The 23461-nt window shown below is 45.4% G+C and overlaps 1 protein-coding gene across 4 annotated transcripts in view; it reads right to left on the bottom strand.

Annotated features, from left to right (window-relative positions):
- Nucleotides 1-7751: 7751 nt before the first annotated feature.
- LOC136677472 (transcription factor 12-like) overlaps nucleotides 7752-23461 on the bottom strand; it is a 148143-nt gene continuing 132433 nt past the window's right edge. For 2 of the 4 annotated variants that reach the window (XM_066655022.1, XM_066655024.1), the window contains 8 exons: nucleotides 19655-19728; nucleotides 18439-18510; nucleotides 17698-17889; nucleotides 13139-13253; nucleotides 12696-12861; nucleotides 12026-12258; nucleotides 11740-11893; nucleotides 7752-11248 (listed from right to left, as the gene is read on the bottom strand). In XM_066655022.1, the coding sequence (XP_066511119.1) occupies nucleotides 11751-11893; nucleotides 12026-12258; nucleotides 12696-12861; nucleotides 13139-13253; nucleotides 17698-17889; nucleotides 18439-18510; nucleotides 19655-19728 (995 nt within the window). In that variant the 3' untranslated portion in view covers nucleotides 7752-11248; nucleotides 11740-11750. The remainder of the gene's footprint in view (nucleotides 11249-11739; nucleotides 11894-12025; nucleotides 12259-12695; nucleotides 12862-13138; nucleotides 13254-17697; nucleotides 17890-18438; nucleotides 18511-19654; nucleotides 19729-23461) is intronic. The other 2 variants (XM_066655023.1, XM_066655025.1) reach the window with 1 other exon arrangement.

The following is a 23461-nucleotide window of genomic DNA, read 5'->3' as shown; positions in this document are numbered from 1 at the left end:
GAGAGAACACACCACACTCCTCACAGACAGTCACCCGGAGGAAACCCACACAGACACAGAGAGAACACACCACACTCCTCACAGACAGTCACCCGGAGGAAACCCACACAGACACAGAGAGAACACACCACACTCCTCACAGACAGTCACCCGGAGGAAACCCACACAGACACAGAGAGAACACACCACACTCCTCACAGGAGAAACCTAATTTCTCCTGTAATTACCAATAGCTACAACCGCTTTACTGTTATCAATATTCCATATAAACCTCAGGGCCAAATGGACATTGCAAACCCTGGTTCCAAACATCACCCCAACTATAAAGAAATCATACACAAAATCTGACAGAAACATCAGCTAATGAATTGTACAGAGTAATCATCATTGTTCTGATGTGACTGCATTATCCGAGCTTGATTTCCACTTCCAAAGTAACATCTAACATAATCGGTGTGTGAAATTAGTCACTTAAACCAAACTAGGCCCAAGTCCCTCTTTGAGCTGTGGAGAAATTAAATGAGCAACTGATCCAACATATTTAATTTCTTCCCCAGAGTCTCTGTCCTATTCTTTTAATCCACCCAGTGTTTCCTGACTCTGAATCGCCTGATTCAATTAAAGAACAGATCATCAGCCGATGCTGTGACTCAGGTGCAGGTGGTCTACATGAGTGGAGATAAAAACACGGATTCAATCGCACACAAAGCCCAACTAGCAACGTCTGCACCTTGAAAGACTGCAGCTGTTAAAGCTGATGTGTGCACACACTGCTAACCGATGTTAAAGGGCCTACATTCTACTAATTTTCTCTTAAGATATTTGGTTTCCAACCTTCCTGTATCCCTTTAAATTTAACAGGCAGTTTTTAAAAATCTACACAAAAACACTCTTTGAAATGTCTAAATAATATCATTCATTCATTCATTCATTCATTATCTGTAACCCTTATCCAGTTCAGGGTCGCGGTGGGTCCAGAGCCTACCTGGAATCATTGGGCGCAAGGCGGGAATACACCCTGGAGGGGGCGCTAGTCCTTCACAGGGAAACACACACACACACACACATTCACTCACACATTCACACCTACGGACACTTCTGAGTCGCCAATCCACCTACCAACGTGTGTTTTTGGACTGTGGGAGGAAACCGGAGCACCCGGAGGAAACCCACACAGACACAGGGAGAATACACCACACTCCTCACAGACAGTCACCCGGAGGAAACCCACACAGACACAGGGAGAACACACCACACTCCTCACAGACAGTCACCTGGAGGAAACCCACGCAGACACAGGGAGAACACACCACACTCCTCACAGACAGTCACCTGGAGGAAACCCACACAGACACAGGGAGAACACACCACACTCCTCACAGACACTCACCTGGAGGAAACCCACGCAGACACAGGGAGAATACACCACACTCCTCACAGACAGTCACCTGGAGGAAACCCACGCAGACACAGGGAGAACACGCCACACTCCTCACAGACAGTCACATGGAGCGGGAATCGAACCCACAACCTCCCGGCCCCTGGAGCTGTGTGTAAATAATATCATGTTATTGCATAAATGATATATGACTGTGTTTGTGTTTATGACATCACAGATACAGTGATTAAATTCTACCTGTTTTTGCAGCTTAGTGTCCATAAACAGACTGAATGAACCGGGCTCCTTGTGTTTGACTTAAACATCACAAAACACATCTGGCCCGTTTCTGGTGAAGACTGTGCTGGATGTGAGGCAACAGTCGCCCAAACATCAAAGGGACATCTCCTCTGGTGGGAGGCGTGTCAGAGCTGTGTGAAGTGTCACTGCAGCACAGCTCCAGGGTCTTGGGGTCCTGGGTCCTTACTTTCAGGCACAGTCTGTGAGGTGTGTGCTCCCGTTGTCTGTGTGGGTTTCCCCCTGCGATCTAAACACATGTTGGTAAGTGTGACACTGTCCACAGATGTGAGTGTGTGATGGACTGGTGCCCTGTTCAGGGTGCGCTCCAGCCTTGTGCCCAGTGATTCCAGTTGAGCCCCAATTCCACTGCGACCCTGAACAGGATGCAGAAGGTGAATGAGTGAATAACGCCTGGTGACATCTGGTTCTAATCCGGTGTTTCTGTGCACTTCGTGTGGCAATCGGAGCGTTCCACCCAAGTGCCATCAATCAATGCTGCACATGGGACAGATGAACTGAGGATGTGTGCCAGCATCATTTGGCTCTTGGTGTAAGAATGTATAAAAAGAATTAAATATGGAGGACTAAAATCCAGAAAATACTGAAGTATAATAAATTACAGTAGTTATAAATACACAGACATTGCCATCAAATGAAGAAGATGGAGCTGAGTAAATGGCTCGTGGTGTGGAATAATGAACTTGAATTAGGTCAGATGCGTTTTGAAGTAAATAATTAAGACCGAGAGCGCCATCTAGTGGTCGATGTGATTACAGTAATGACTGTAGGCTGCTTATGTAAATTACAATTGAATCCTAATTTATCTATTTATTTATTTATTGGGGGGGGGGGGGGTACAGGATCACATATTGCAACAGTAAACTTTCTTAATAAATAACAAACTATTTAATTCATCCATCCATTATCTGTAAATTTCAGGGTCACGGTGGGTCCACAGACTACCTGGGATCATTGGGCCAGTCCTTCACAGGGCAACACCAGACACACACACACATTCACTCACACACTCACACCTACAGACACTTTTGAGTCGCCAATCCACCTACCAACGTGTGTTTTTGGACTGTGGGAGGAAACCGAAGCACCCGGAGGAAACCCACACAGACACAGGGAGAACACACCACACTCCTCACAGACAGTCACCCGGAGGAAACCCACGCAGACACAGGGCGAACACACCACACTCTTCACAGACAGTCACCTGGAGGAAACCCACGCAGACACAGGGAGAACACACCACACTCCTCACAGACAGTCACCCGGAGGAAACCCACGCAGACACAGAGAGAACACACCACACTCCTCACAGACAGTCACCCGGAGGAAACCCACGCAGACACAGGGAGAACACACCACACCTCCTCACAGACAGTCACCCGGAGGAAACCCACGCAGACACAGGGAGAACACACCACACTCCTCACAGACAGTCACCCGGAGGAAACCCACGCAGACACAGAGAGAACACACCACACTCCTCACAGACAGTCACCCGGAGGAAACCCACGCAGACACAGGGAGAACACACCACACTCCTCACAGACAGTCACCCGGAGGAAACCCACGCAGACACAGGGAGAACACACCACACTCCTCACAGACAGTCACCCGGAGGAAACCCACGCAGACACAGGGCGAACACACCACACCTCCTCACAGACAGTCACCCGGAGGAAACCCATGCAGACACAGGGAGAACACACCACACTCCTCACAGACAGTCACCCGGAGGAAACCCAAGCAGACACAGGGAGAACACACCACACTCCTCACAGACAGTCACCCGGAGGAAACCCACGCAGACACAGGGAGAACACACCACACTCCTCACAGACAGTCACCCGGAGGAAACCCACGCAGACACAGGGAGAACACACCACACTCCTCACAGACAGTCACCCGGAGGAAACCCACGCAGACACAGGGCGAACACACCACACCTCCTCACAGACAGTCACCCGGAGGAAACCCATGCAGACACAGGGAGAACACACCACACTCCTCACAGACAGTCACCCGGAGGAAACCCACGCAGACACAGGGAGAACACACCACACTCCTCACAGACAGTCACCCGGAGGAAACCCACGCAGACACAGGGAGAACACACCACACTCCTCACATACCTACCTGCTGCGCCACCGTGTCGCCCAACTATTTAATCTACACATGTTTACAGACGAAGGTACGAGGAGCGACTGAAATTAAAGATGAAGGTCATTCATTCACCCCCTGTTCAGGGTCTGGAGGCTGCCCAGGATCACTGGATGTAACGACTAGATGCAATCTGTCACGAGAATAACACGATTTAAAAACTCCTGCAACTAGCCTTGAGATGAAATACACTTCTTTCTTCTGCTTTCAGTCCGGAGCCAAGTGTCCAACCTCCTCATGGTCACAGCTGAGGTCCAAGGCCTTGCACAACATGAAAGCAGCACAAACCCTGAGCTTCAAACACTGCGCAGAGACACAGCTGTACTGTTTATTTGTTTTAGCAGTGATTCTGCAGTGAGCTGCTAGTTTATTAGAAATACCATACACTCTGCTCAGACACAAGATTAAAGCAACGGATGGTGAAGTGAATAAAATGATCTACTGCAGTAGGCACCGGTCCAAAGAGTGGTCTCTTTAAATGGGGTAGAGTGTCCGGTAACTGTCCTGTATTAGCTGGGCTACAGGCAGGTGTTTCTAATAATTTGGTATCTCAGAATATAGCTGTGTGTGTGTGTGTGTGGACCCCGGAGTGTGCAGCACCTCGGTTTGTATATGAATTCTAGTGCAGGGTCAAGTGAGGCTCTGTTCATGGCTCCCAACATGGACACATGTACACAGGGTGTGTCCAGCAGAGGGCAGTGTGTGTCCATCGGAGAGAGGAAATGTCTGAGGAAGGCGAACCCCATTAACTGGCAGCACATACACACAACTCCTTCTTAGCTTTGCGGGTCTGTGCAGACTTAGCAAGAGTTTGTTTCATGGTGTAGCTCAAGGATGACCAACTGTTTGAGACTAATGAGTACTGCTAGGCCTAGCTGTCTCCAAACAATTACAACATGTGGCATGTATCTGTGTGGAAACTTGTGGTGTTTTGCAACATTCAGGAACACCATTAATATATTTATAAACCCAGTGCAGTGAAAATCAGCTGGTTCATTGTTTTAACATGTCTGCGTGGTGTTGTTTGTGCGCTAGCAGACGTATTGAGAGTAAAATAAGCAGTCTACGCTATGGCTGTGCAGTCTCAGGAACTCGGGTTCAGACAGCCAGGGTTTCTGATGTCACAAACTTGAACCAATCCCATAAATGTGTGGGGCAGAGCTGTCAAGCTGCACGCAAGTGTTGGAGGGGTGGGTGGATATAGGGATTAATGCCATATTTATTCATCCGTGCGTACCAAATTAAGTTGTAAGGGTAGTTTAGTCTACCCCACAGTTACACTTGAAAGGCAATAGGGGATTTCAAGTTCTTGGGAACAGCTACTACATCAGAAGTTCTCAGCAGAGATGAGTTTATAGGGGTTTTAACTTCCAGTCAAAATAGACATTAGATTCATAAGAAAAGGGAAAGTCAAAAGAAAGTAAGTGAAAGTAAAACGGGGGGTTTCCGAACCTGAAAATACGTAGAAAAAAATAATGTAAAAAGGCACCCCTTAAATGGTTTCAAGACCCGATAGACCACCGAAACATCTCGTCTCTGGGGGACAGGAAAATTCACAGGTTTCTATGTATTTATTCATATTCTCACACAGGGACCACTGCTGCAGAGCACCCTCTTCTCCAGCACCAGTTCCCCTCTGTAGGAATCTGCTCTAAGCGTATATTTCAAAAGCAAATCGTTATTTTCTAAAGTACACAGATGTAGACTGAGGGCCTGGTGTGTGCAGCCAACAGAAATAATCAGCAGCGTCCAGCAGACTGACCGGAGAGGTTCTGCTGTCTAAGCATGGCAGCTTTTGAGTGGACTCCAGCAAACACCAGGCAAAGTGACATGAGGCAAACATGAGAGGAGCAAATCAACCTCGAACCCGGTGGTCTCCCGCTCACACGAAACATGCCTGTTTTTCTAAGTGACCGCAAGTAAACACTCCAGGGCATGATAAAGTCAGGAAGGAACACACACACACACACACACACAGACACAGACTTGCAATCAGTCACTCAAACTCACTCCCACACAACTCGGAGAGGAAATGGGACAAAGCACTCCCACCCACTCAGAGATGCCTCGAGGCCAAATGAGGTGTGGTGTGTGTGTGTGTGTGTGTGTGTGTGGGTTTATAACAGGACTCGGAGGCTTCCAAACTTTTACTGAATTGGCCTCTGAGCACACAGCAGTGAGCGAAGCTCCCTGAGTCAAACCCATACCCTTTTCAGGACATACACATGCCCCTGTGAGGCTGTGTTACAAGAAATCTAGTCTAAAACTGTTGACATGTGCCATACCTGGATAGACACATATATTTCTTGCCATTAGCTTGGACCTCCATGATGACATGACGCTACCAAGCTGGGAGAGCAAAAGCCACAACCAGTTTTCACCACTTACACCACAAACTGCTGCAGTTCTTCATGTTTGGAGGAGCACAATTCATTCATTCATTGTCTGTAACCCTTATCCAGTTCAGGGTCGCGGTGGGTCCAGAGCCTACCTGGAATCATTGGGTGCAATGCGGGAATATACCCTGGAGGGGGCCCCAGTCCTTCACAGGGCAACACACACACACACATTCACTCACACACTCACACCTACGGACACTTTTGAGTCGCCAATCCACCTACCAATGTGTGTTTTTGGACTGTGGGAGGAAACCGGAGCACCCGGAGGAAACCCACGCGGACACAGGGAGAACACACCACACTCCTCACAGACAGTCACCCGGAGGAAACCCACGCAGACACAGGGAGAACACACCACACTCCTCACAGACAGTCACCCGGAGGAAACCCATGCAGACACAGGGAGAACACACCACACTCCTCACAGACAGTCACCCGGAGGAAACCCACGCAGACACAGGGAGAACACACCACACTCCTCACAGACAGTCACCCGGAGGAAACCCACGCAGACACAGGGAGAACACACACCACACTCCTCAAACCCACAACCTTCAGGTCCCTGGAGCTGTGTGACTGGGACTGAAGGAGAACATTAAGTATATAATTTTAATTATGATACATAACAGGCACCTGTGTGGACTGCTGTATCCACAAACATCTCATCTTAGAAATAGCTATAAAACCTTATTATTCCATCAGGTCTATAGTAATACGATGAATGTTTGTGGCTAATATTTATGACACGTCTCCGTTACTCCAGGTCTCTGTGCGGAGACTGGCTCTGAGAGCGTGTGATGGAAGCTGCGAGTGTGGGACGCATCCCATGGAGGAACCGAACGAACACATGAACAGGAGGATAATGTGAGGCAGATGTGCGGGACCCATGAGATGAGCTCTGGGCTTCACTTCAGTCTTTAATTGGACAGCCAGGACTGATGTCACCACACAAACACTCAAAATGAGCTGAAGAGGAGAAGGAAAAAAGAGAGAAAGACCTGCTAGTGGCTGCTCATCATGAGACACAACTTTAACTGCTCCATAGGAGTTAGTTTTAAAAAAAAAGACAAGAGGAAATGCATTGCTTTAAAAATGGTTCCTGTAGAATTTAATCACTTTGAGTCTTAATGTAATTCCACACAAATGGATCAGACAAAAACACTAATGCTAAAGCCTTGATCTTGTCAATCCTTTCGGCCCCACTTTATTGTTCTACAGTTACAGACTGATGCCCATTTGTTGCTCTGCATACCCCCCCCCCACCTCCTTTCACCCTGTTCATTAACGGTCAGGACCCCCACATGACGGCTGACACGAGTGGATCAGACACAGCAGTGCTGCTGGGGTTTTTAAATTCATGGACCTCCACCAAACAACATAAATAACACAGAAGCATAAGCTCTTAAGGCGAGAGACAGACAATTCAAAACAATGGACTAGATACCAGCGTACTGCTATCACACTTTATTAAAAATAGAAACATATGTTCCATAGTACTTCTTTTTTTTTGATACAGACTACAATGGTCCACTGATATGCCTTCAAAAAAAAACGAGTTACATAGTATAAAACACACTCTTGCACAGAGTTCTTCATTTGGCCTAAATCCACTGTAGAAAAGTCTTCTAAAGAGGAGCTGTGGCAGGATCGTAGACGCGAGAAGCCCATTCACTGGAATACATTTTGTGCGGGGGGAACAGGAGCTCAATGAACGACAAATCAAAGCACTGCAGTGACATAAAGGAGAGAGGTGGAGAAGCAAAAGGACAATGGAAGAAATAAACGCACGTACAATCTCGTTAAAAAAAGATGGCACATTTATTGCTACATAAATGTTATATACATATTGTGTTTTCTGTTACAGAGACAGAAAAAAAAAGAGTTTGACTTCTCGCTGCTGGTTTTTCTTTTTATTTCTGATGTGCATCGACAATACCTTGGATTTGGACAGGGGTACAAATCTCAAATCTCTTTTATTCAACCAACAATGCAGACTAAAAAGAGCGAAGGAGAACACATCCTATAGAACATCGAGCTCGTACGAGATCCCATACTCACTACACCTCGAGCTACAATCCTACGTAAATGTTCTTAAGATGCTATACGTTTTTTTTTATAATAATGGACAGGTTATGGTAAATAACCGTACATTTTTTTTTACTATCTAATATAGTAAAATAAAGTAAGAAACTTTTTACTCAAAACTTTTTGATTTCAAAAATCTAGAAAGAGTAATATTTAGAATTCAAGAAATGTTCTTACAATATTATTGTATAAAAGGCTAACTACAGTGAAAAATAAGCCAAATGTTTTTTTTTTTTTATCCTTTTCATATAGTACTATTTCTTCTTCTTCTTCTTATGAGGGAAAGCATCAGGGCATACGGCAAAGACTAACATATCCAACAGAGGAGCAAAGGAAAAATAAAGCAGAAAATGAAAAAACAGAACAAAGAGATGACACAACCTCGATCAAATTCAGCCAGCAACAACACAAGCTCGTGAATACTGAAGTGTATGACAAGGCCACAAAGACTAGTGGAGATCACAAGGAGTTTGTAAAGGGAGAGATTTTCCACAAAGAAAAGAAAGGAATAAAGAGAAAGAGAGAATTGACAGAAACTAGAAGTCGTCTGTTTGTGTGTGTTTTTTTTTTTTGTTCTTTAGAATGTCGTTCCCATGTGGCAGTGTTGTTTCCAGAGGGTGAGAATGTGTGGAAGACAACAGACGGGACGAAAACGAGCTAAAAGGGAGGATTAAGACCACAGACCGTTTTTAAAAAACAGTGGAAGAAATAGAGGAAAGTAATGAAGATGGAGAATTGTGATTGGAAACAAAGAAACAAATAAAAACAAAAAAAACGTCAGGTGTTTGTTCATTTTGTCTACATTCTTAAAAGTGGCCAGAAAGAGTTCTTTGAAAAAACTACAGTTGGTTTCCTAAAAAGCACAGGTCTGAAAATTAAAATGATGTCAGAAAACCTTCAAAATTTTAAAGGACCGTCACATAATACAGAGGGTCACAACACTATTGACAAAGACAGAAAACGCCCACTGTTGGTTCCTTAAACCTTCACATAAAGTTTTTTCACCTGTTTTTCGAACTGTTCTTCAACATTCTCACATCATTGTTTTAAAAAAAACTTTATTTTACTGTCCACCAAAAACCTTTACATTACGTGGAGGTCCTTTCAAACTTTTAAAAAGATGTTTTCACACCATCAACAAACATGATCCTGTGAAACTGCAGACACCGAAAGTGGGGAAGTGTAGTGAATCCTTTGTTGCTCCTGTGTTCTGAAGAGTGCCGTGGATTTCTTTTTTGTCGAAGCCTTTGAATTCATAGAGCTTTCTTTCTTTTCTCGTTTGACAGACATTGCACTCTCACTCTGCTCATCACTGTCCTCAAGTACTTCAATGCTTTGGGGGAAAGAGAGACGAAGCCATCCTAAGTAACTTAGAATATCTTTCTTCTATTTTCACACGACATTATACGCTTTACTATGAAGCCTAGAGATCCTTTGTATGCAATTACAAATAAACATATAACGTGGTTTACCTAGAGTAATGTTCTTTAACTTTTTTTTTTTTTTTTTTTTTTTTTGCATTTTGTCCTTTTTTTCCTCTTTTTTTAATGTGAATGGATTTTTGACAGAAAGAAAATAAAGCAAAACTCGATTCAGGCCAGGTGATGTTGTGGTCATCGTTTTGAATATCTCTCTCTCTCTCTCTCTCTCTCTCTCTCAGACAAAGCTAAATAGCTTTAAGCTAAAGCAATAGAAAGAGGGTCCCTGGGGCAGACAACTCAAAAAAATTAAATAAAAGGAAAAAAAAAGAAAAACAAACAAACAAACAAACAAAAGCCTGACCACTGCTTTGGCAGAGACCAGAAATAATGTAACACCAGAAAACACACAAAATAAAAGTACATGGAAACATGCCATTTTTTCTTTCCACATTAACACTATTATGGCAAAGGAATTAAAAGGACAAGACGACGCGCCCCTCTTCCTTCGGTTAAGACACTATGAAGTATGCGAGGAATGCTAGGGTTTAGTAACTGGTCTGCTCTCCGGATCCGAACTGCTTCGCTAATGACTATACACATGGCAGCCTGCAGGTGACCTCTGAACTTTCAGTAAAGCTAGAGTTTGCCGTTTTCGGCCCTTTTCCAAACTAATCTAGCGCTCCGTCTGTGGCCTGGAGTCTCGACGACGCTGGACAACACTCGTCATTTAGGTAGTTTTGGTTCGTCATGCTGTTTTTTTCGTGGAATGAATCTAACATAAATATGAATAATATATTATTTCTTTACTTACCTTTTACTTTTCTAGACATAAAGGGGGCAGGGCTTCAAGACTGATCTCTTTTGATCGCCACAGATAGTTTCAGAACGTCTGAGCGAGGGGGAAATAACGGCGTAAATGGGATGGAGCGGATGTAGCCGTGCGTAGCCGAGTTTGGCGTCTGACGGACGGCTACGCTCCTGAACTCAGACCCTGGCAAACTGAAGATCTACTGAAATACCACCGGCTTGTCAAAGCAATGTCATAACTTTCCCTTTAAACATAGACTTTATAGCTCAGTAACATAATAAATAGAAATAAAAAGAAACAAACAAAATAAAAACCAAAAACAATCGCTGTTACAATGCATTCGTCAATTCAGTTTAGGCACAAGGCGACTTCCACGTGGAGGGAGCGCGACAGTCTCTGATTGTACAGATGTGACACACTGCTTGCAGACAGTGATTTGTGCTGAAGGGCTTTTTGTTTGTGTGTTTCTCTTGGGCAGAAATTTGCTGAACAATGTCGGGTGTCTTCTGAGGAAGTTTGGCGCTTGCCAGTTTTCTTGGAGCTCAGGATTGCCTGACTGTGGAATTTCGCTTCGAGTGGTCTCTGTCTCTTCAAATTTGTGTCACAAGCTGCGAGTCCTGTCTGCCCTTGGAAAGCAAGGTCACCGACGCTATCTTACAGACTCCCTCGGCATCACTTTGATCTGGAAGTTCAAATAAAAACATCAAGTGAGCGCTTAGAAGGAAGGAGATCATCTGACAGCCAATCAACAGAGCCTTTCCTTTTTTTTTAACTTGCCCTTCACTTTTTTACTGCTCGTAGTGTAGTGTGGAGCCCATATGTAGCTTTAAAGATTGACTCAATATGGAAGTTGTAATAAAATGTTAACTACTTTTACACATCCCCTCACTGTATCTGTAATATTCAATTACACCGTGATGATGATGGTGATGGTGATGAGGGGGTTGTACAATAACTGTGTAAACTGCAGCCAAGTCAACAGCAGTTTTACAAGACAATCTTTTGCTCACAATAAATAGACACTATACATTTGTATAGAACATTTTACTGTAGTCTATCTGCCAGGACAGGAATTAGTCTGAATTTACTGCACAGGATCTGTATATAAAAAGAGGGGCTTTCAGTAAGCTCTCTGTATTGATATGATCTACTATTACTCTTATCTATTATCACCTGTAGAGCGTTCACAGATGGCCCATGGGGTTGGATGTGTCGGTGAGGCCGGGGTGAACGGAGGGGTGAGTCTGCTGGGGTTCCCCAGAAACCCCAGACACCTTCTCCTCCTCCCTCCGTTTAAGGCAGGCTGCTTTGGGGTTCAGATTCCTCTCTGAGAAAATGAGAAAAAGTTGAGTTGTGCCGTTCTTTAAATAACCGAGTGAGTTTAAATACCTTCTCAAACACAGCAGTCAAAAACACAAAAACACAACACAGAGTTTTAGCAGAGTGAAGAGGGTCTGACCTCTGACTTGCTGCTCCAAGCTGAGGATGACTGCGACGGCCTGGTGGAGGATGAGGAGTTTGGTCTGGGGTTTCTCACTCTTCAGGTGCAGCTGACACATGCGCCCCAGCTCTTTAAACGCCTCGTTGATGTCTCGAACTCGCAGGCGTTCTCGCGCATTGTTGGCCATTCTCCTTTCCCGCTCTCGCTCTGCCTTCTGCTCCGGGTTCAGATCCTCGTCTTCGTTTATGCTGCTGTGGAGGGCAAAAGGAACACACGCTACAATCAAATAACAATGTAAACTAATAACAGTCTGTTTGTTTGTAAGTAATGGAAGCATGCGCTAACACAAGGAAAGGAACGACGCTATTTTGGACCATTTCGACAGTTCAAATCATAACGAAATGTTCACTCGATATAAAAGACAGCTGCCTTTTCCTCCTCAATACATTTCCAAGTTTTAAACACAACCTTTAATTGAACCCAGCAGGCCTTCATTTATAAAATCTCTAAGAAGCTCTAGGGCAGCTTTAGGATCGGGAATCCATCCATCCATCCATCCATTGTCTGTAACCCTTATCCAGTTCAGAGTCGCGGTGGGTCCAGAGCCTACCTGGAATCATTGGGCGCAAGGCGGGAATACACCCTGGAGGGGACGGATCGGGAATCTCCTTTTTAAAAAGGGACATACCTTGTTCGAGTGCCCCCTCTGGGCGTTTTGACGTCCCTTTTTTCACTCTCGTCGTCTGATTTGAGGCCCTCAGAGGAGTGGTTGTCGTGCATGTCATCTTTGTCCTGATTTTCCATCTTAAGCTCCAGAGAAGAGGCCACCTGACTCACCAGTGCACCAGCAAGCCCTGTGTGCCATAAAAATTTGAGCCAGCTATTCATGGTTGTCTCAAACCTTTAAATACCTTAAAACGCCATCCACTTTCTAGGTTAGTGTTTAAATCTGCACTGTACAAATTAGTATTAGTATTTTTAATATTTCAAACGTTTGAACACTGCTATAACACACATATAATCACAGCTTATATCAGTAAACACATGTACAATATCTAGCACTACACCTAAATTTCTTGGTTTTGGCTGAAACCACAGCATTAGATTAAAGATCACAAGTGAGAGGAGCACCTCTGAAGGTGTCGGCCTGGTGGTTGAGCTCGTTGCCGGAGGCTGGAGTGCCGCTGTTTTGCAGTGCTGTGTGGTTGGAGTTCAGACTCACTGTTTCTTCACGATGAGCAGGACCCTGTCACAACACATCGGCGTGAGAACACCAGCCATAGAACAGAACTCCTACATCAAGAGCCTCTCTGATCACGCTGATCTGATCAGCGGCCACAGAACAAAACCCATTTACATTAAAACCAAAGAGCGATTCACAGCGTCCGAGCCTTCACTTCAAAGCCTGAAAGGCTCTCTCTGTTCCTACTGTATACCTGACCTCGTCTCTGAAGAACTGAGAGATCCTCACAGTACAAAGAGCCACCTCTGCAGCCGCCGGACTTTTACTAACTGTCATTTTGACATCTTTCAGAGGACCACAATGGAAATAAGCCCCTTTTTTGATCCTCAAACATGTATTTTTCATGTAATCTTCAAGCACATGCTTATAACGACATGCAGAAGCTCTCAACAGCTCATGTAAAGAAAGAAATCTTGCTGATTGTGACTAACTCTTGATCAGAAGCTGACTTTAACATGAGGCAAATGTAGAGAAACCCCATCTAAGGCAACAGAATTAAAAGTAGATTGTGGAAAGTGGGGCAGCGCTCTAATCCGGCTGAACACTGATGAACCGTGCGCACTTGGAAACAAATCATTGTTATTTCACAACCAAACTCAGACATCTGAAACCCATTTTAGTGAAACAAAACATGACAGGTTTCAGCATTATTTGGTACAGAGTTTAAATCTTTTACTTGACAAAAATGATTCTTGTTTATTCTTTATGCAGTTGATTGAGTGCATTATCAAATCTCAAGTGTCAGCACGATTCACTTCTATTGTTTTTTGCACGGTTATTTATTTTACACAGTGGATATTAATAACTTTCATCTCAAACGTTACTGGATGAACAATTTAAACCTAGTGTTTAAAGGTGGGGAGGGCTGTTTAGTTTTATTCTAATTTATATAGGGGCGGCACACAACTCCAGGGACCTGGAGGTTGTGGGTTCGAGTCCCGCTCCAAGTGACTGTCTGTGAGGAGTGTGATGTGTTCTCCCTGTGTCTGCGTGGGTTTCCTCCGGGTGACTGTCTGTGAGGAGTGTGGTGTGTTCTCCCTGTGTCTGCGTGGGTTTCCTCCGGGTGACTGTCTGTGAGGAGTGTGGTGTGTTCTCCCTGTGTCTGCGTGGGTTTCCTCCGGGTGACTGTCTGTGAGGAGTGTGGTGTGTTCTCCCTGTGTCTGCGTGGGTTTCTTCTGGGTGACTGTCTGTGAGGAGTGTGGTGTGTTCTCCCTGTGTCTGTGTGGGTTTCCTCCGGGTGACTGTCTGTGAGGAGTGTGGTGTGTTCTCCCTGTTTCTGCGTGGGTTTCCTCCGGGTGACTGTCTGTGAGGAGTGTGGTGTGTTCTCCCTGTGTCTGCGTGGGTTTCCTCCGGGTGACTGTCTGTGAGGAGTGTGGTGTGTTCTCCCTGTGTCTGCGTGGGTTTCCTCCGGGTGACTGTCTGTGAGGAGTGTGGTGTGTTCTCCCTGTGTCTGCGTGGGTTTCCTCCGGGTGACTGTCTGTGAGGAGTGTGGTGTGTTCTCCCTGTGTCTGCGTGGGTTTCCTCCGGGTGACTGTCTGTGAGGAGTGTGGTGTGTTCTCCCTGTGTCTGCGTGGGTTTCCTCCGGGTGACTGTCTGTGAGGAGTGTGGTGTGTTCTCCCTGTGTCTGCGTGGGTTTCCTCCAGGTGACCGTCTGTGAGGAGTGTGGTGTGTTCTCCCTGTGTCTGCGTGGGTTTCCTCCGGGTGACTGTCTGTGAGGAGTGTGGTGTGTTCTCCCTGTGTCTGCGTGGGTTTCCTCCGGGTGCTCTGGTTTCCTCCCACAGTACAAAAAACACACGTTGGTAGGTGGATTGGCGACTCAGAAAAGTGTCCGTAGGTGTGTGTGTGTGTGTGTGTGTGTGTGTGTGTTGCCCTGTGAAGGACTGGCGCCCTCTCCAGGGTGTGTTCCTGCCTTGCGCCCAATGATTCCAGGTAGGCTCTGGACCCACCGCGACCCTGAACTGGATAAACGCTTACAGATAATGAATGAATGAAAGAATTAATAATTTATATAGGTACTGAATTTTGGGACGCCAACATGTCTGAATGTACAACATTAGTTGTAAAACATACACACCTTCTATGAAGTTTATGTGCTGTTATCTAGAAATTACTACAGGAATCACCCAGTTACAATTACTTCAAATATTTTTTTGATAAAAAAAATAGTGCAGATATAATAAGAAAAGTAGGAGTAATAAGAATTATATTGTCATTATAATCTAAGAGAATAAACAAGTGTGTTATAAAGGATTACCTCTTTGAGTAAATACCACAAAAAAACTGATCCTAACACACCGCAGTGTAGTTGAAACACTCATTTATTCCATAATGTTCAGGGCTAAATCTAGACACAGCGTGAAAGAACGAGAGGGAGGGAGGGAAAGAGGGAGGGGAAGTGTGTTTTCCCCTCTTTTCCTTTAGGAATGTGATCCTAAGTCACTGTTGGCCTCTGTTAACCCCTGCCTCCCCCCCACCGCCGCTCACTAATCTCAGCACTGCTCTCAACAGGTGTCCAAACAACTCTTTGTCTGAGCTGGAGGAGGAGCATGAGGGGTGCCACCCGAAGAAGGCGGCCATTTTCTTCAACGGGCTCGATTACCATACAGCTGAAGGCTGCAGTCACACACACACACACACACACACTGGTCTGAGGCATTAGATTTCCTGAGTTGTTAAGAAATAGAAGAATGAGAGAGAGAGAGAGAGAGAGAGAGAGAGAGAGAAAGACGTGCTGAATCAGGGTGCTGTGTTAAAGAGCGAGTTTTGTTGGTGTGTGTGAAACACAGTGGTTTACAGACGGCCTCCACACAGACTGTTTCTCACAGAGACATAAACAGTGTCCTCACACAAACACAGCACTGTCACCAAGCCACAGGGCACCCCCCTAACACTCTGCCTCTGTTACAAACACACACACTTTTTATACATCGCCAAGAAATGGGTGTCCCGTCTAGAATTTACATGGGTCACTGTGTCGTTGTGGAGGGTAACAGGCTATGACTGTTGATGTCTAATTCAAGTGTGAAGTCTACACTGTTGTTTTGTACAATGTGAGCTGTAGCGCTTCTTACAAAATGGCTACAAAGTTTGTTTCTAATCCAGTTTATTACCAATCTAAGTTTATAAAGAAAATACAGACATCGCCCTGGGCTCTCTCTGTGTATCTATCACTAAACTGGTCATAAACCAAGTATTAATATTAATAAAATGACAATATTATCTGAAAATAAAAAGTGTACAGTTCTGTTTTTCAAGAAAAATAAATAAATAATATCTCTTATTACAAGTGATGTGTTTTTAAGTTTTATTTTGAAGAACACTGAACCCTACTGAAACAAACAGCTGACACTGAAGACTTTATCCTCATCCTGATCAGATCTCCTTGTTGTGAGCTTCACACCCACACGCAGTGTTTCAGAAAGTCCAGCGAGTGTGTAGACTGTGACTGTAAGTGGAAATAACTTTGGCATTCGTGCTATTGAATGACTAATGCCTCAGCACATGTCGGTACATGTGGCAGGAAAAGTCTGTCCACTGATGAAGTGGACGACGGCAAGACTTTTCATGAATGAATGTAATAAGTGATTTATTTATTGAAAGTTAAACTGGTCCATCATACAATGAACTGCTTTTTAGGGGAATTTCTCAATGAGAATATTAATCAAAGATGCTAACCTTCCCAAGACGAATGTAGACATTTTATGGGGAAAAGTAAAAAAAAAAATATGGCCTGGATTATTTCCTACCGCAGGGGGATTAATGGGAAAACACTTGCCTCTGTTGTTTCTTCCCCTACAGCTGTGCTCCAGTCTCTCTTCTCTGGGGGTGGGGGGGTGGGGGACGTATGCGCTAAGATGGAAGAGAGCGAGCTCATAAGCCCAGTTTCAGTTACGCTCACGCTGTTACGAGCCCTACGGCCCACAGGCCGAGGTCCTGACTGGCCCACAGCTCAGCAGACACTCTCTTCCAGGGCAGAGCTCAACTGCAGCCTGCTTTTCTCATCCGATCCCACTGAGCCGAGTGCGAGAAGACAGAAAGAAAGCGAGCGAGGTAGCTGTGGGCCAGCCATTACGCATATGGAAAGTATGTGGGTTTAAGTTAAACGGCCCTCTGTGGAAAATGGTTCCGTTTCAGCACATGGCCGAGGCTTCATTTTAAACAGGTGGCTGTGCCTTGTTTATTAGCCTATTTGGAGGAGCATAATGAAAAAAAGTACATGCCTTTCCTTCTCTTGCCCTTTTTTTTCCCTCCCCAGCTGACTCAAAAGCGGACATATTTAGCTGATTTGCTTCAATTTTGTATAAACAACTGCTAGTGATTGACGGGGGGGACTTTGAACTTGGCAAAAAATTAAAAAAAGAAGATGAAGAAGAACAAACTTCAGAGAGCGCTCTGAAACAATTAAGTTATTGTTTTCCAGAGCGAAAAAAAACAAGGCGATTGTTACCATAGATGCCGTCCTGCCGGCGACCAATCCGGACGAGGGGAAGCTGGAGCCGAGGGCCGCGATTGGCCCGTTGTGTGCTTGACCCAGCAGGGTGTGGATGTCGCTGGGCAGAGAAGCAGTGGACCCCACGGCGTGGTTCCGCAGGACATGGATCGCATCGTCTAGTCTGTCCAGACGATCCTCCATCCGAGACTGTAGGGAAAGGAAGATGCACAAAGAGATAAATCACCGGGGCGATGGAAGGTGAACATTTCTGTGTATATTTAATAAGCAAAGCTTCAAAATGAGGAATTAACTCAAGAAATTCAAAACTGAAGGATGTGACATGCCAAGCCATTCTGACTCGATGAAAAACACCCCCACATGCATGATGAGGCCTCCCGCAGGACAAACCTAACAAAGTGTGGAAACCTCTGGTGGAAAATGCATCTACTAATTTTTACCCATTCTTAAATATAAAGGCTCCTAAATGGTTCCTAGAGCGAAGGCACAGAACCTGAAACACACTAGTAGAGAAATTTCATACAATGTGGAGGTTTCTTTAGGCCAGCGGCTCTCAAACCGGGCGTTTATGCTCTTCCCGTGTCAGGGAACCATACGTATTTGAGCTACTATTGAACTGCTTGAGAGAAACGGAGCCTTTATATTCAAAGTCATGTGATTACAGAAAGTAAAACCAAGAAAAGAATGGAGGAGCGAAGAAATGGATGGATGGAGACGGCAGGTAAAGAGCAGGAATACCTCGCAGACATCCTTTAAGAAGGACATGGCATCTTGGAGATGCTCATGCAGCTGCTGATGCACACGATTTTTCTAAAGTCAGACAGGAACGGGAGAGCAGTGAGACACGGTTAAACACAAACAGGCAGAGGGGGGGGGAAAGAAAGGCAAGAGAGACAGAGAAGCAGGAAGAAGGGGGCAAGACATCAAAGCACATCAGTCTAGGTTAACAGCTTTAAATTCCTGTTTAAAAACCTGCGATGGCTGACAACCCTCGGGGCTGCAGATGGCTTTTTCTTTTTTTTATCGTACCGAGACCCTGAGTGTTGGCTGGTTGTGATATGAGAAAGAAAAAGTGGTGCCATGCTGTGCCGTCTACAGCCTTGGTCACAAGGAACTATTGTCACGGCTTCTGTTTCATCTAGACGTCAGAAAACAATATGAACAACTATCACGGGTTTGGGGTTATATTTTCTGGCACATTTCCTGTACTCCGTCCCCATGCATGAAAACAAAAGGAGTAACCTGGCGTTCCCACTAGGAGAATTACGCTTGTGTGCAGTGTTCAGTGGCGTAACACTCGGGTTACTGTCAGGGCCCTTGTGTGTGTTACTGTTAAGTTCACTTCTATGCGAGTTCAGGCTTAAACGGTTGTTTATTTATCTCCGTATGTTCTCTAACGCAGAAACAGACACTGGGCAACAACGGGCCTTTACCACACAGCCACGCTGTCCGAACAACAAAATACAACCGCAGGTGGCACTCAAAGGGTGTGTGTAAATATTTATCTACACACCCCATGGTGTGAATGCGTGATGTGGGAAACAGGAGTGTAAGAGTATGTGTGTGTGTGTGTGTGTGTGTGTGTGTGTGTGTGTGTAAAGTGATCCCCGTCAAGCCTCTTTTCCCCAGTCAGCCCAGGAATCCAGAAGCAATTCTCCAATGCAACAGCTGCCAGTACCCCACCCCCCTCCCACATCCAAACCAATCCCCACCTCCCCGAATGACACCCAGCCAATCCCTACCCAGTGAGCTTTGGAGCGGACAGATGGCAGGAGACACGCCCCAAGGGATGGAGTATTGTTCGGCAAAACCTCCCCAACTCCGCTCGGCGACATTTGTCAGGCAGGAATGTGCGTGTAACGCTAGCCCCCTGCCCTCCAGCAGCCACGCACTCACACACACAGGGTCCATTAAAAAGTGCTCACAGCAAGGGGGAGGGGTGGGGGGGACTTACCAGAGAGTGGAGAGAGTTTTCATAACTTGGGGAAGACGGGGTCTGTCCGGCTGCACGAGGCCACTGGTTAGTACCTGGTTAGACAGGGGGGAGAAAAGAGCGAGAGAAGTTTTAATCACTTGATTTGAGCTGTTTTTAAGTTCCCTAATTGACCAGAGGTTCTAGGAATCCTGTAGGAACCTGTAGTGAGGTCACAAAGAAGGTAACCAACCATCGTGCTGTTATTACGTTAACATTTACAAGTACCCAGTCACATGTGTGAGATCAGGGAATTTCTCAAAACCGCTCTGAATTAGCGTAACACCGTATTACGCCATCGTTACGTGCCGTAATTTAATGAAACAGAATCGAGGTGACTGTATCCTTTTATAAAAATTCAACTTTCTGTGAGTCACACCCCTGCTTCAGGCCTTTTCACAAAAGAAGCCTAAAGCTCATTTTCCCATCCTGCTGGGTTCCAGCTTGTTCTCTATGTGGGCTGTTTTCCTCTCGGGGTCCAGATGCATCATTTCCGAAGACTGGGCCGCATCCTGCAACATGAGAGGATTTGGAGGCCGGCTCTAACACCCACACCGGCACCGAGGGACGAGCGCTACTTCCGCTCATTAATGAAGTCATGGTTAAAAAAGCCCCCAGAACAATGCAGGACGATGATAAGGGCTTAAGCACCGACCCTGACTCAAATCCAGCAGTACTGCTCAGAGGATATGGAAAGTTCTAGACCCAACAGGATGAGACTAGGGCTCTCGGTTTTCAAGTCGAGTTATTCGGGTCACACACAAGGAACACAAACGATCTTTTTAAAACATCAGATCCATGACTCTCTGCAAAAACCGCACTGGAGCTACATTCAACGAAAACAACGAAGATGTCTGAGGAAATACGTTTCTCCGCATTAAATAATATCCATCGCAGTGGAGAGTCTACACCACGTCATTCAAAAATAAAGGGTCCTTGATGGGAGGCGTTGACGTGGGATTTTTGGGCTGATAACATACAGATGATTATTTTCACAGTTAAAAATAAACGCCTGCACAAAGCAGGTAAACCCTTTATAATAATAATGTATCACTGTGATATCAAGCAGAGCCCTCTGTCTGCATCGTGCAGCCTGTACGCTCCGAGAGTGCCATTGGAAAGCACTATAATGAGGATGTAAATTACGGGGGTCTGTTCTTGGTCTAAGTGTACTGATTCTGACTGCTCATAAATCAGCACCGCTCTAAAGGAATTCACATCTGTTAATCACAAATCAAAAAAAGAAGAGGGAGGGAGGGGGGGGGGTCCTTTCTCTCCCCTCTCTCACTCACTTTCTCTCTCTGCACTTCCAACTATGTCTTTCTCTCTCCAATTGGCAAACAAGCGGCAACAGGAAATCGTGCATCGCACACAAGGGCCACAGTGCGTGTGAGTGAGAGTGTGTGTGTGTGTGTGTGTACCTAAAAGAAACAGGTCAAGTATTCCTAATGGATCTTGACCTAAACTAAAATCCCAGGTTATTTACATTAGAGCACCATAGCCCTGGCTGAACTGGACTAGTTACAGCTCTGCAGTCATAAACAGGGGTGGGCCACATGGAAGAAATTAAATATCGTAATACCTGATGTCTATGGGTTTGATAAGTCAGATAAAAAACAAAGAAATCAACTTATAACTCGTTTATTTACATTTTTCTGACTGATATTTATCCATATACATAACGCATGGCGGATGCTGGTCTTTCAAGGAGGGGAAGCTCGATCTCGGCCTACATCATAAAATTTGTCGGTTTATTTATACGTAAATTCTACCCTCCGTTCCTTTTTAAGAAAATGATCTGTGACCCTGTCGTACCAACAAGGCGTCTTTTCCAGGGACTTGACTAGTGTCCTCTCAATGTCCAGCAGAGCTAGGCTGCTTAAACGGCCTTGGCCCATGTGAAGTGTGTCCGCCTGTGAGTGCTTTGTGACGGTGGAGGGGCTCAGCAGCACCCGCTGGACAGAAACTGCGATAGAAGTCAGAAAGAGAGAAGTCAGTGTCCAAACACAAGCAGCTACAAAAAACCACCAGGAATAGAAGCTCGATTTGTCGCTAGTCGTTTTTAACAAAGAAAATGCCACTAAGAGAATTCAGAACAGTGGGAACTCAGAATAGAATGAAAATTTAATACTCCCACAAAGCTTTACACCAAATGATCTCTTATTCGCTGTTTAAAGCACCGTGAAGCTGCGGGAATGATTGAGAGGAAAGCCGCGTCTTTACCAGTGATAAGAAGCTGATTCTGAACAAAAGTTGAGCGCGTTGTAGTGCATATTTATTCAGTGACATGTACACACAACAGTATATATTTGATCACTTATTTTTATCAGGGGAAGCTGAGCTACCCTTGCAGTCTTAGAGCAATCGCCTCTGCGCCAGTGCCTCAACTGGTGGTAATGCAACGCAGAGGGACGACTCATCCCGCTTTTCTGTTTGTTAGGTTCTGAGCAGTGGTCTTATTTAGCATATTTAGCTCTTTCGTGCAGCTGCAGCGATTCTTTAGAGGGGAACAGTCTTCAGCTGCGTTCACCACCGCCACCAGGACCCCACCCCCCACCCCCCACTCTCTCACTCAGACTGTTTAGCTAAAAACTTTCCAACCATTCATTCTTCCAAAACTATAAGCATCTGAGGCCTGATCTGAGGGATCTTTTCTTTCTTTCAAAGCTCAGAGAAGCAGACTTTCATTAACGTGGCTATTAAAAATGACTTTGGGGCAGGAAATGAGTGGCTGTGGTGGGCATGCGTGTGCAGGAGAGAGCTGGGTTTTAATAAGGCGCTCTCTCTCACCGGCGGCCAGTTTGACAAATGAGCACGAGCGTGTACGCTGTTCCCCATGTGGGGCATGCTCTAATTGGCCAGCAGTAGAGGCGCAGGCCTGTGCTGAGGAGACGGCTAATACTGCACTTTAAGAATTAATCCTGAGGAACAGATGGATGCGTTTGTGCTTAATCATAACATCATGGCACATTACGCACCGCTGTCTAAGAACAGGCACTCCGCTGATGGAGAGAAGAAGGAGAAGAAGAAGAAAAACAAACATACAAAGGCTTAAGGGAGAGGACAACAAAGGCAAGGAAACTCTGACGACTTGCTGAATGTGCAAAACCACTTCATAGTGTGATATGGGAATGGTTTGGGGCAGACGCATGAACGTGTTGAGGACACGAACATGAGACAGACATGTTCTTCATGTGAAAACAAGCATCCTAAAAAAGGTGGGAGCTGTTTAAATACAGTTTAAATATCAAGGAACCTGTCGTTTGAATCAGGAAGGTGATTTTTCACTGTATATGTGCCGTATTTAACGGTAACAACACACCGGGTGGCACTGGAAAGTAAGTGTAGTTAGACACAGCAGACTGAAAGTAAGGAAACAAGGTCAGGTAGAGTGTATCTGCACATGTGAGATAGTTTCCTAAAGGGTAGCAGAGTAAGAGCTGTGTTCCCTCCGTCTGGGCATCATCAGGTGAGTCATACACACACACACACACACACACACACACCCAGCCTCTCTCTCAGTCAGGCTAATAAATGAGGGGTCTTTGGGCCGGGCTGCAGGGGGGAACAGCTGTGTGAAGAGCAGGACAGCAGCTGAGGCTGAGGAGAGGGACATATCCAGAGACAGCTGTCGCCACCACACACACATGCAGAGACGCACACACACACAAGGGCCACAACTGTTTGCTCCCTAAAACAACACTACTGCCCTTACAGAATTATTCTCTAATGACCTGTCTCATCCTCAGTAGCTGTGTCTGGGCTTCTGCTTCTGTATCAGATTTGTTC

Source organism: Hoplias malabaricus, chromosome X2, assembly GCF_029633855.1.
Source record: "Hoplias malabaricus isolate fHopMal1 chromosome X2, fHopMal1.hap1, whole genome shotgun sequence".
Lineage (NCBI taxonomy): Eukaryota > Metazoa > Chordata > Actinopteri > Characiformes > Erythrinidae > Hoplias > Hoplias malabaricus.
Note: the sequence above shows the minus strand (reverse complement) of the source record. Positions and strands in the feature narration are given on the sequence as shown.